Source organism: Uloborus diversus, chromosome 3 (assembly GCF_026930045.1).
Source record: "Uloborus diversus isolate 005 chromosome 3, Udiv.v.3.1, whole genome shotgun sequence".
In the NCBI taxonomy this organism is placed as follows: Eukaryota; Metazoa; Arthropoda; class Arachnida; order Araneae; family Uloboridae; genus Uloborus; species Uloborus diversus.
In genome coordinates this window covers 52,877,718-52,890,554 of record NC_072733.1, presented here as the reverse complement: position 1 = coordinate 52,890,554, position 12,837 = coordinate 52,877,718, and the positions used below count along the sequence as shown (strand labels likewise).

At 35.2% G+C, this 12,837-nt stretch overlaps 1 protein-coding gene across 1 annotated transcript in view; it reads right to left on the bottom strand.

Annotated features, from left to right (window-relative positions):
• Nucleotides 1-12,837, bottom strand: part of LOC129218015 (transmembrane protein 164-like) — a 50,791-nt gene that overhangs the window by 24,328 nt on the left and 13,626 nt on the right. Inside the window, exon 3 of the mRNA XM_054852193.1 lies at nt 11,916-12,000. Coding sequence (XP_054708168.1) covers nt 11,916-12,000 — 85 coding nt within the window. The remainder of the gene's footprint in view (nt 1-11,915; nt 12,001-12,837) is intronic.

Here is a 12,837-nt window from a genome sequence, read left to right as displayed (position 1 = left end):
AACACGTGATCCTGCAAAATTACAGCTTTGCAAATCCGAGATAACTTATCTTGGTTACAATGTAAACTGCAACGGTTTCTCTCCTTCGGAGGGTAACATTAACAAGGTGAAAAAATTTCCAGTCCCAAAAGATGTAAAACAAGTCCAAAGCTTTTTAGGTATGACTAATTATTTCAGACACATGTTTTATAAATATGCGGAAGTTGTTTCGCCAATTATTAATTGGACCAGAAAGAATGTTCCCTTTGTCTGGTCCAATGAATGTCAAGATGCTTTTGACCATATGGAAATGTCCGACAGGTTCGATAGTGCAATTTTGTAGTTCAGTGGATAATGTTCGATAGTCGATAACAGCACAATTAGAATTTTCTTCACGGACACAAACATTACACAACATAAAATATCATTTGAGTGAAGAGATGCACAAATCTTATTTCGATCTTCCTCGTTCGAGGTCAATTGTTCGAATGACAATAGAAACTTACTCCAGCGCCCTCTTCAGGCAAACTTACCAAGATTTTCCACATCCTCCCCACCTGAACTTCATAAAGTTCACTAGCTGCAGGAATACAAAATACAACAATATCTTAAATGAAATAATATGCATTAAAGTAAAAAAATGTCAATTTTTAAATGTTAAAGTCAATCATGAGGCTCATTTACTGCTTCGAGAGGATAAACCAAGTCTATTGGTCTGCGAAACAGTCCATTTTCAGTTTTTACAGTACATGCACGAACATGTCCGTCACGACCTTCAAACAGTTCCTTTACAGTACCTAGTGTCCATAAAAGTTTGTTCTAGGTGGTTCCTTCTAACAATACCACATCACCTACTTTCAGTCCTGTACCTGTGTGAGAGTTCTTAAAATTGTGAGCAGTTCTTAAGTTCATCAGGTATTGTGATTTCCATCTTGTCCACAGGTTTCTTAGCAATTTCGCTTGGTATAATTTACGCTTCTTTAAATTTGTACTAGAAGACGATTTAGTGACAAGATCCAAGAAATGTATCGGATATGTATTAGCTTCCTTTTCAAAATGTAGAAAATGCGATGGAGTGAGAGGCTGAGATTCCTCAAAGTCGTTGTAGGTGTATGTCAAGGGTCGAGAGTTCATCACAAGCTCGATTTCTGCAAGAAGAGTCAGCAATTCTTCAAATTTCAGAAGGACCTTGCCCAACGTTTTCCGGAGGGAGTCCTTAACTGTCTTGATAAGCCGTTCATAAAACCCTCCTCACCATGCCACTCTCTCCACTATATATTTCCAAGTGATTCCTTTGGAAGCTACGAAATTGTGAAAAGTTTTATCTCGCAGAAATTTCTGAAAACATTGAAATTCCTTATCTGTTGACTTGAACGTTTTCGCGTTGTCAGAGTATACTATGTTACAACTTTCACGACGCGCCAAAAATCTTCTAAAATCCAAAATGAAGGATTCAGTTGATTGATTCGACATCAGTTCCAGATGTACAGCTCTCGTGACTGCACATGTGAACAAAGTTATGTAAGATTTTACAGTATCTGAACCCTCCTTCACATATATGGGTCCGGCGAAGTCAATTCCACATACTGAAAAGGGCGGAGATTCAACAACTCTGTCCTTTGGCAACGGAGCCGTGATTTGATTTGCTGCTTTAGCTGAATATCTGCTGCAAATAAGACATTTTCCAATTATTCCTTTTAAGAGCTGGCGCCCCTTCGGAATCCAAAACCTCTTCCTGATGTTGATCAAAGTGATATCTACTCCACAATGCAGAACCCTTTCGTATTCTCTTCGGACAATTAATTCGGTGAATTTGGAACTGCGTGGCAACAATACAGGATGCTTCTCATCAAAGGTGAATTTTGAATGATCTAATCTTCCTTTGATTCTCAGGATCCCTATTTCATCCAGGAAGGGAACAAGGCTAGCTATTTTTGATTCTTTATCAATCAACGCATTCTTGCTAAGAGATTTAATTTCAGAACGATATGCACAACCTTGAGTGTTCTTTATCCAAAAATTTTCCGCCTTGGCCAATTCTACTCCAGTTAGTGGTCCACTTTTCTTTGGCGAGTTTCTCGTGTTCCAAACAAACTGTTTGATCCAGGCAGTAATCCTTAGGGATTTGGTAAGCTTGCTATGTTTAGAGAGATCTAAAAGCTCCTCTGTTTGCGCTATGACTTCAAACTGCTGCGTGTAATTGTGTCGTGAGCGATGTTCCAATTTTTCATCTTCAACGTTCAGTTCTTCAGATTTGGGCCAACATTGTTTTGGCTCTTGCAACCACTTGGGACCGTGCCACCAGAAATCACTGTGATTCAACTGAGAAATGGAAACTCCTCCGCTGGGCATGTCTGCTGGATTTTCTTTACCAGGGCAATGTGTCCAGCGTGAAGGTTCTGCGAGTTTCTGTATCTCCTCAACTCTGTTTTTCACAAAAGGTTTAAAGTCCCTAGGTGACTTTCTTATCCAAAAGTAAGCAATGGTAGAATCAGTCCACCAATGCTTCTCTAAGGGAATCTTCAGACTTGAAGACACTCGACTACTCAACCTAGAGGCTAACAGAGCACCCAGTAGCTCCAATCTTGGCAATGAGAGTGTTTTGAGTGGGGAAACATGACTTTTAGCTGTCACTAGGTTCGTATGAACGGATCCATCATTGTATACAATTCGTAAATAGACGACCGTGGCATAGGCTCTCAAACTTGCGTCTGAAAACGAGTGCAATTCAATAGTTTCAATAACTCTTTTTGGACCTTTCAAAAAATAATACCTTGGTATTTTGATTTTCGGAATATCTTTTACATTGTTGCACCATTTAATCCATCTCGCGTTTAAGTCTCCAGATATCTGATCATCCCAATCCAAACTGGAATTCCACAGTTCCTGTATGAGACATTTAATGATTATTGTAAAGGGGGGGAGAAAACCTAAGGGATCGAAAATGCGACTGGCTACCTGAAGCAAAAAACGCTTGGAATTTTTGTTTCTCTAAAAAAGTTTCCAGATGTTTGGAATCAAAATAAAAGCTGTCGGTGTCTGTGTTCCAAGATATTCCTAGCACCTTCAAGGAATCATTTTCTAAAACAATGTCACTTGATTCTTCCACGGACAGTCCTGATTCCCTCCAAAGATTTCTAAGCTCCTTGGAGTTCATTTGAAACTTTCGGAGATCCATTCCAGCTTTTAAGAAAATATCCCTGCATTCCATACTGACTTGAAGCGCTCCTTCAACGTCTTCGTGACCTCCTACGAGATCATCTACATATAGGCATTCATTCAATAATTTGTAAGCTTCAGGGTGTGTCTGCTCGTATTTAGAAATGTGATATTTAATCGTTCCGGCCAAAAGGAACGGGCTCGAATTTAAACCGAAAAGAACTCTTGTAAATTTCAGAGTCTTCAAAATATTTTCGTCGTCAAACCAAAAGAACCGACTAACATCTCTGTATTCCTCACAGATTTGAATTTGCAAAAATGCTTGTTTTATATCACTGATAAATCCAATAGGGAAATTCCGGAAGCGAACCAAAAGTTCGAAAATATACGGATTCAAATTTGGTCCGGACTCTAAGCAATTGTTAAGAGAAATCTCTCCTGGGGCATGTGACGATGCGTCGAAAACTATTCTTAATCTACTGGTTGTTTTATCTTCTTGCACAACACATCTATGTGGTAAATAAAATATTGGATTATCAGTTATAATATCCAGCTCATCTACAAATTCGATAATATTTTCAGCCAAATAATTCTTCAATATTAATTCATAATCATGATGTAAGGAATTATTCCTCAGCAATTTATTTTTCAAATGTAAAAATAGTCTTTTAGCAATTTCTTTATTATCATCTAAATTTTGCTTCATCCCTTGTTTCCATGATAATTTTTGACTGTATAACGGTTATTTTCATACTTGATAGTGGAATTAAGATTCCATAATATCAGATTTGGTGCTATCTACAATAGTTTCTGATTCAATCCCTAAACTTTCTAACTGCCAAAACTCCGCAATTTGATCACTAAAAGTATCTTCATTGACAAGAACATTCATTGTCAAAAGATCATTATTTGACGAATCAGTTTGTGCCTGCAAGCTCCATCCAAAAATTGTTTCTACAGCAACGAGTCTTTTATCGAGACGTTGAATTCGACCAGTAACTATATCGTAATAATAATCTGCGCCAATTAAAATCTCTATTTCCTTCGAATCAAATTCATAGAAGTCCGCAAGTTGCAATTTTTTCAAGTGTTTATATTTACTGATGATATTTTTATCAGGTGTTGACAAATGTGTTGCAGAAATTTTATCGATTTCAATATTTAAATTTGGATCATTTCTATTTTTTAATTTTATGTTAACAACGTTAAAAGTTTTGGGTTGTGTTTCTTTAGAGCCAAAAGTACTAAGTGAAAGTTTCTCTTTCCAAATTGTAGGCAATTTCAGTTTCCTACTAAGGTTTTGGGACAAAAATGTACGTTGAGATCCTCCATCCAGGAAAAGACGACAGGTCTGCTCAATTTGTTTACCCTGAACAACTGCAGTGCAAGTCTGAAGCAGAACGCGATGATTATTTATTTTCGCTCTAGTTTTAAAAACGGCCGAAACCACAGATTCACTTTCTAATTTCTGTTTTTCTTTTTTATAGCACAAGGCAATGTTATGTCGTTTCCCTTCGCAAATCGAACACTGATCATTTTTATTTTTGCACATCTGCATAATATGAGAACATTGTAAGCAAATGTAACATCGACCTTGACTCTTCAATATTTCGCGGCGCCTATCCACACTAAGGGAACAATCCGCTGGCTTATGCTGACTTTGACAAAACAAACAGATCATTTCATTTTCGTCAGACGCGGCAGTCATAAAATCAGCGGTTGAAAAGATTTTTCCTTTATTTTTTCTCGGATCTTTTCGATAGCCGTTTGAATAATTTTGCCGAAATTTATTTTCGTTTCTTTCTTTTTTAAATTTGTTGCTATTTTCTTCTGTGTTATTCCTACCAGATGTGAAAGATTCAACTTCGGGATGATTTATGCTTGCATTTGCGCATTCTAATGCACATAGTTGCGCACCCAAAAATTCAGTTAAATCTTTGATATTATAATCGCAACTCGTGAATTTTTTCTTGAAATCAAAAACTAGGTCATGTGGAAATAATTTCAAGAGCATTGGGCACATCATGGCACTATAATTCTCAGAACAAATTCCCAGCGATTCTAAACTTCTTATTTGTGTCTGGAATTTATCATACAGCTTCCGAAAAGCTTTAGTATCGTCACTGCGTTTTAAAGAGGGTAGATTCATTAGGTTATTCATATGTGCATTTATCAAAATGTCTTTTTGCGCGAAACGATCACTCAATAATTTTACGGCTGTGCCGTAATTTTCTGAAGAAATAGAGAATTCTTCTATAGTTCCTAATGCTGTTCCCCCAAGATGAGCTTTTAAGTAATTAAATTTGTCGATTTCGTCCAAATGTTCATTAGCGTGAATTGCTGTTTCGAAAGAATTCCAAAACGTTAGCCATTGACTTACGTTACCATAAAATTTTGGAATTGTTATTTTTGGTAGCTTAACAGTTCCACGGTAGCGAAAATCCATTCCTAATTCTTCGTTATGTACGGGTGCTACTTCTGTTTTTGACACTTTATTAGCGCTACTGTCTAGCATACGCAAAAACTTATTTCCCCTAAATTTCCACATGACAACCTTTTCACAATATTCTTCAATAGACGGAAATTCCTTTACGAAATCTTCACTACTAAAAAACTTTCCAGTTCATCATCTACTACTTTCAAAGATTTCCATTTATCATCTAATTGTTTGAGTAACTCTTCAATTTCATTCACATTGGCTGCCGTTTCACGAAGTTCTGTTTCTAATTTATTTATACACTTCATGACCGATGCCCTCAAAACACCCCTTTTAGCCTTTAGTGTAGCTATTCCTTCAGCCATTGTTATGATTCAAAATTCAATTAATTATCAAGTATATTTTCAAATAAAGTGCAACAAATATCATTCATTTTTCTTCTAAAATGCTATTATTTCAAACATTTCAAACTGCTATTCAAGCGGCAGGGTGCCAAATATTGGTGAATCAAAATGTATTCGAAATCAAAATCTTCTTACCTTCATTTATCTTCGAAAAGTTCCCGGCCGATGCACCATATGGAAATGTCCGACAGGTTCGATAGTGCAATTTTGTGGTTCAGTGGATAATGTTCGATAGTCGATAACAGCACAATTAGAATTTTATTCATGGACACAAACATTACACAACATAAAATATCATTTGAGTGAAGAGATGCACAAATCTTATTTCGATCTTCCTCGTTCGAGGTCAACTGTTCGAATGACAATAAAAACTTACTCCAGCGCCCTCTACAGGCAAACTTACCGAGATTTTCCACAGACCAGATTCAGGAAATCATTCTTACTAAGCTACTTTAAAATATTTTTTTCCCAATGTACCTATTTTTTTGGCCACTGATGCCAGTAAGGTAGCCATATCCGGCGTTTTAATGCAGAAAGTAAACAATGTTTTTATCCTACTTGAATTTTTTTCTAAAATGTTACCTCCTGCCGATCTATCAGGCGTGAATTTTATGCTGTTTATGCATCCGTCAAGCATTTCAGATAAATTTTGTTACGATTTCCATTCACTGTTCTCTGCGATGCCAAAACTTGATCATTAAATGCCATCATTATTTTATTTTATCCTCCGCAGTTTCAAGCAAATGAATAATGTATGCATATGCCAACGAGGCAATCTTTTTTTTTTTCTTTGGTGTATTGTGGTGTACTCTGTTCCTCAATCACGGATCCAAGGTGAATTTCAATGGAAAAGGAAATTACAATTGGTGAAGAGGATCAATTGTATAGTTGAATGTTGACTTACCCACACTATGAATTTTGATTTTATGTAATGTATTGTTTTAAGTATTTCTAATGTGTTTTTTTTAATGTTTATACCATGCACGCCTAGCAAACAAGGGACACTCATTTTCTTCTGCCGGGGGGTGGTAATGTAAAAGGGGGAAATTGACTTTCAATTAATCTGATCCCAGTAGATGGCAGCACCATGCAGCGTACACTTGCTGAAGTGAGATAACCAATGATGTGGTTTTACCTCGTCGCTATGGCTTTCTGCTGACCTATGAGATTTCAAGAATTTCCCCGCTTCTTCCAGTCCGCTCTCAACGAAGAGTATCAAATTTCTTTTCAGTGTCTCTTGCTGTTGCTAAAATGTTCTTCTGGCATGTACAAAAAAAATGTGCTTGGTGTTCGTGGAAAAGGAGGCGCAAGTTTTTTTAATCTTCTAACAAATAATCAAAGATTCAATGTAAAGAAATAAAAACGGAATCTTGCATTTAAATTGATTTCCGGTTTTTCTCCAAAAATCGGGAACGTTTTGCCCATCTAGGTTTTTCCATGCTTTATTTTTTTTTTGCAAATACATATTTTCAAGGAAAGAAAATAAAATTTTATAAATTTTATAATCATTTTTCCGATTTAGAATAACAATAATCATATTTATGTATGAAAAAGTTTGTTTCTGCGATTATTTTTGAAGTGATCCGTTTTTGCGAATTTCTGTTACCCGTGCCTTTTATTTTGTACTAACATCAATAAAATATGTACACAGTACAGGTTTTTTATTTTTTGCTTCCTTACGTTCCTTTTATAGTTTTTCATTGCCTTTCTGTTTAAATAGAGCTCCGTTTCACTTGTAATCACAATCAACTGTACAAAAAATTGGCAAATAGGAAATTCAGCTTTTCCCGTACTTTTTGGACAGTCGGCCGTTTACTTTAGTTAAAGCTTCTAATTGAGGGGTAAATATTATATAATTGCATCAGAATGGGCCAGTACCTGTTTTTTTTTATTGTTTCGTTAAAACAGCAGGACTGAAGTTGAGGCGATAAAAAAGGTCGATCATAAACGCCGCAACAGCATAAAAGTCACTTACGAATATTTAACTTTGAAACACACAGACGTCGCAGTGTTCCTTCCAGAAACTACTATAGTCAGTGAATTAAAGACTTAGGATTCTCTTGTTTCTTTTGCTTTTTAAAATTGACACATGCAGAAAATTATTGGTGTGGCATTGTAAAAATAAAAAAAATGCACAATTAGAAGTGCTATACTAAAGAAAGAAAAAGTAGGAAAAAAAAGGAAAAGTAGGAAAATAAGGAGAGAGCTGTAAAAAGTAGGAAAAAGTAGGAAAAATAGAAACTCTTCGGGGTCTGGTTTAATATCTTTGCTCGACTCGGAAGAACCGAGATTCGATACTGTTTAATTTAACTTTTTTAATTTACAGAGGTGGGCCAAAATATTCTTTTGCCGACTGGGCCAAAGTAAGCCAGTCCGCCCCTGCATTTATCTTTATATTATCTTCTAAACTGCAATCAGTTTGAATATTCATCACATGCAATATTTTTTAATTTATTTATCTACTACATCAGCGGTTCCAACCTATGGGTGGGGGCAAAATAATTTCAGGGTGGGGGGGGGGAGGAGCGTTAGGGTATATCAGATAAACTAAAATCAACCCTCTCATTAATGTTGTGAAAGTGACTAATGTGTACGCCAACCTCAGTTGAATCCTAAATTACCTCAAAAAATTGTATTTACTTCTTTTCATCTTGAATTTCATATGTTCTAGTTACAACTTGAGTTAAATTTTGAGTGTGAAACTGTCTAGATTTTTTCCTTTACTACTTTTCAGCCATCCATATCAGCTCCAGTTTCCCATTAGATTGCTTGTATTAAGCACGTACAGAGGGAGAGGGGATGACCTCATGTCAGATTTCAAAGAGGCTGCAGAGCCAGAAAGTTTTAGAATTCCTGTTCTACGTCATTAACTAAAATGATATCATATGCTGCGAAAGAAGAAATTTGATGAGTGGAAAAGACCACGGTTAAGCCAGATTTTTTTTTTTGGGGGGGGCGGGGCATTTGAAAACATCCAAAACATGAGAATTTGGACTCCCCCTTCCCCCCACTATGGCACAAAAAGGTTTCAGTGTTAACTGTTTATGTTAACTTTAAGACTGAACGAAAGAGTTGATAGAATTCATGACCGATAAAGAGCGAATTATTGATCAATATGATTGACATTTGACTAGTCTATGTTCATCAGAACGAAACTTAACGTACGGAACAAAATTAAAATTGTAGTTTTGGAAATAATTTCACCTCAAAGTAATAAAAGTAAAAATCCTTTTACTTAAAAGATTAGCAATCAAGGTCACGTCTAAAGCAAAATTTATCACGAAAACTTTGTTGTGAACGAACTAAAATGAATTATGTAGGCTTGTCCGTATTTTCAAAGTTTTTTTTGAGGGGGGGGGGGAAAGGGTATAATTTTGATTATTTGAAAGGAAAAAAGCATCAAAATACAACCAAAAATGCATAATTGCATTATGTTGTGAAAATCCAGAGGGGTCAATTGCCCCCCCCCCACCCCCCTATTGATTGCCCGAATGACGGGCCTGTATGTAAGTAAATTGAAATTCAGACATTTGAGGTGTCATGAGATCCTTCAACAAGAATATCAGTAAACGATGAATAAACTAAAATGGAATTAGTAGCTACGTAATGCAGTTTTGAAGCTTAGTCAGCATTATTTTAAACAAGAAATAAATTTTGATTTCCAAGAGAAGAAAACCCAAAGAAATAAATATTTGGTTATGGAAGCAGTAATGAAAGGTGTTACCAAATCACCATTTGTATGACATGTGAAGTAATAGAACATTTATTCTAAATGCAATGATGGACTAAATTTACAACACCAGTTTTCAAGAATTAGTTATGACAATACAAACAATTTATAATTAACAAACCTATTAACAAGATCACTTTATTGGATTTTGTCTATCAGCAGAAGTATAGCAAGATTAATTTAGTGCAAGCAATAACATTTTGTCTTTCAATTTCTAAAAAGGACAGATTTAACCAAAGACTTTCAAAGGTGGACAACTAAGAGTGAGAACGGATTCTCCAGATTAGATTGCCATTGTTAGACCCAATAATATGAAATAGAGTATTCTTTTTACTTTCATGTGTTGTTACATGTTCGAACGAGTTTAAAATGATCTTTTCCAGCAAGTAAAAAATTCCTTTTAATAATATATGTTGTAGATGTAAAGTAGTTTTTCAATACTTACTAGGGTTTCCGTTGCGGTAGCATTTCTGGAAAAATGCAAAAACACTAGCTAAAATATGAAAACGAAACAATGTATTTTCCCTTTTATGCTCAAAAAAGAAAAATTATACACAATCCAAGAGAGCAAGCAAGCATGGCGAATGAACTTGATCCTTTTATAAATTTTAGCCAACATGTTTCAACTACCAAACAATACTTTTCAATTATGCATTATATTTCCCCCAGTAATTGCATTATTGGAGTTTTAAAAATTAAACTTGCGCCCTCTCAATACTGAGTACGATTCTAAATTTTTTAAATTAAAAAAAAAATATTGGCTACTGTGTATTTACTGCTCTGAAGAGGTCACAGCTGAATTTTGAATTTCGCATTCAACTGGAGATGAAACACATAGAGTCTGTGCTGCTAACACCTTTCTCCCAATTTTAGCTTTTTTGCTAAAAAACGTTTGAACCCAGCTTAAACCCTGATATTCACAATATAAATAAATGATAATTTACTTTACTGATGTGAGTGTAAATGAGATACTGGTATACAAAAAAAAAAAAGAAAAACTGAATGGCATGTACCGTAGTCCAGTTAATTTTTCAATTTTTCATGAGCCTGCATTAGTTTAAAAAAAATAATATTTTAGAAGAAATTCTTCAACTTTTACAGCTAAATTTAAATTAATAATATTAAGTTCAACTTTCAAAATAAAAATATGTATCAAATGCTGGTAATCTTTAAAAATAATATTTGCTAAAATAGTTCATCTAGTCATTCACACTGGCTTTCTTCACTCTGCAAAGGCTTTTATGTTAGTTGCATGTACACAAATTTTCAATGATAAGATATATTTAAACATATATTCAGTAAATTACCGCCCATTAGCCAGGGCTAAAGCAGAAATACATGAAATACACCGCCAGCTCAGTCATTTGCAGCCGAGGACTGCAGTTTCGTGCTTATTAGCACTCATCAGCCCGGCATAGGAAAGTGATTGAGCTGGAGATGGAAAACCTCTTAAGGAAGCCAAGAGTGCGAAACAAACTGGTAGCTAATATGGAATTAGCAGACCAGACGAGTGACCGAAGCAATGGTTCGGTTCAACTCGAAGATTGAACGCAAGGCAAGGTATATTCAGTAAATTACCGCCCATTAGCCAGGGCTTAAGCAGAAATACCTGAAACACACCACCAGCTCAGTCATTTCCAGCCTATGCTGAGCTGATGAGTGCTAATAAGCATGAAACTGCAGTCCTCGGCTGGAAATGACTGAGCTGGCGGTGTATTTCACGTATTTCTGCTTTAGCTCTGGCTAATGGGCGGTAATTTACTGAATATACCTTGCCTTGCGTTCAATCTTCGAGTTGAACCGAACCATTGCTTCCGTCACTCGTCTGGTCTGCTAATTCCATATTAGCTACCAGTTTGTTTCGCACTCTTGGCTTTCTTAAGAGGTTTTCCATCTTCAACTCAGTCACTTTCCTATGCCGGGCTGATGAGTGCTAATAAGCACGAAACTGCAGTCCTCGACTGGAAATGACTGAGCTGGCGGTGTATTTCACGCACATTTAAACATACTTGTGGATAATTAACCAAAACATGTTAAGTGCAGCTTTTAATTAAGTCTTCTTTGATATGTAAAATAAAGAAACTATAATACAGTGCAAAAAAAGAGATAGAATAAAGTAAAGTTGAAGTTATTTAAATATCTAAAAAAATTTCAAACTAAGCAATGAAACAGCTTAGAAACAAACAAAGCAACAGACAAAAATTACCTCCAACACCAGTCCTAAGTAAGTAGAATGGGGTAATTAAAATCAAAAAGTGCTGAATCCAATACACCTCTAATTCCAAAGTTCTCTAAACACATAAAAATATTTTTTAAAAAACAACAATAAACAATACATTGATGAGCATTTATTATGAAATCAAAAGTATGAATATTTACGTGTATAAAAAATTTATTTAAACTCGGATTATAACATTACCATAAAAATAATACACGAAACAGAAAATTAGTAAATAGATTTTCAGCACAAATTACTTCCCCCTAGAATAATTGCACCCCTTTATACATCAATAAAGACTGATTTTACACCATGGCTCATGAATAGGGTTGAGATATTGTTGCGGAAAAAGAGGTTAAATTTGAGGGAAATATTGTCAAACTTACATGAAATCACGAATGCAATAAAATGGGTGTTCTATGAAATGGTAGTCGTGGAATAGGGTCAGGTGGGGTAAAATGGGTAGTGGGGTAAAATGGGTAGTCAAAATATATGGTTTTAAAAACGAATTATTTTAAATTAAATTTGCATTTTTTTTGAGTGGGACAATATACTTGGCTGTTCTGAATTCTGTTTCACAAAATATATTTTTCCAATAGATTGTTTTATAGTGAGAGGTAACACTTTAAATTGAAGTAGATAAATTCAAGCCGCATGTTGTCTGCTTAAACTTCTATCTCCAGCTCCTGATTTTTGAGAAATTTTTATTTCTGTGTCATAATATCTTAAGTTGGACATTTTTGTTGCTGCTTCAACTTACAGGGAAGAAAAAAAAGATTTTTTTCTATTTTTAATCTCATATTTTGAAAATGGGGTAAAATGGGTATATGGTTAAGCTTATCATTCCAGCAAGTTGTTTTAAAAGATACAACAGCATATTTTCCTTTAAATGAATATTAATTCATTTGTG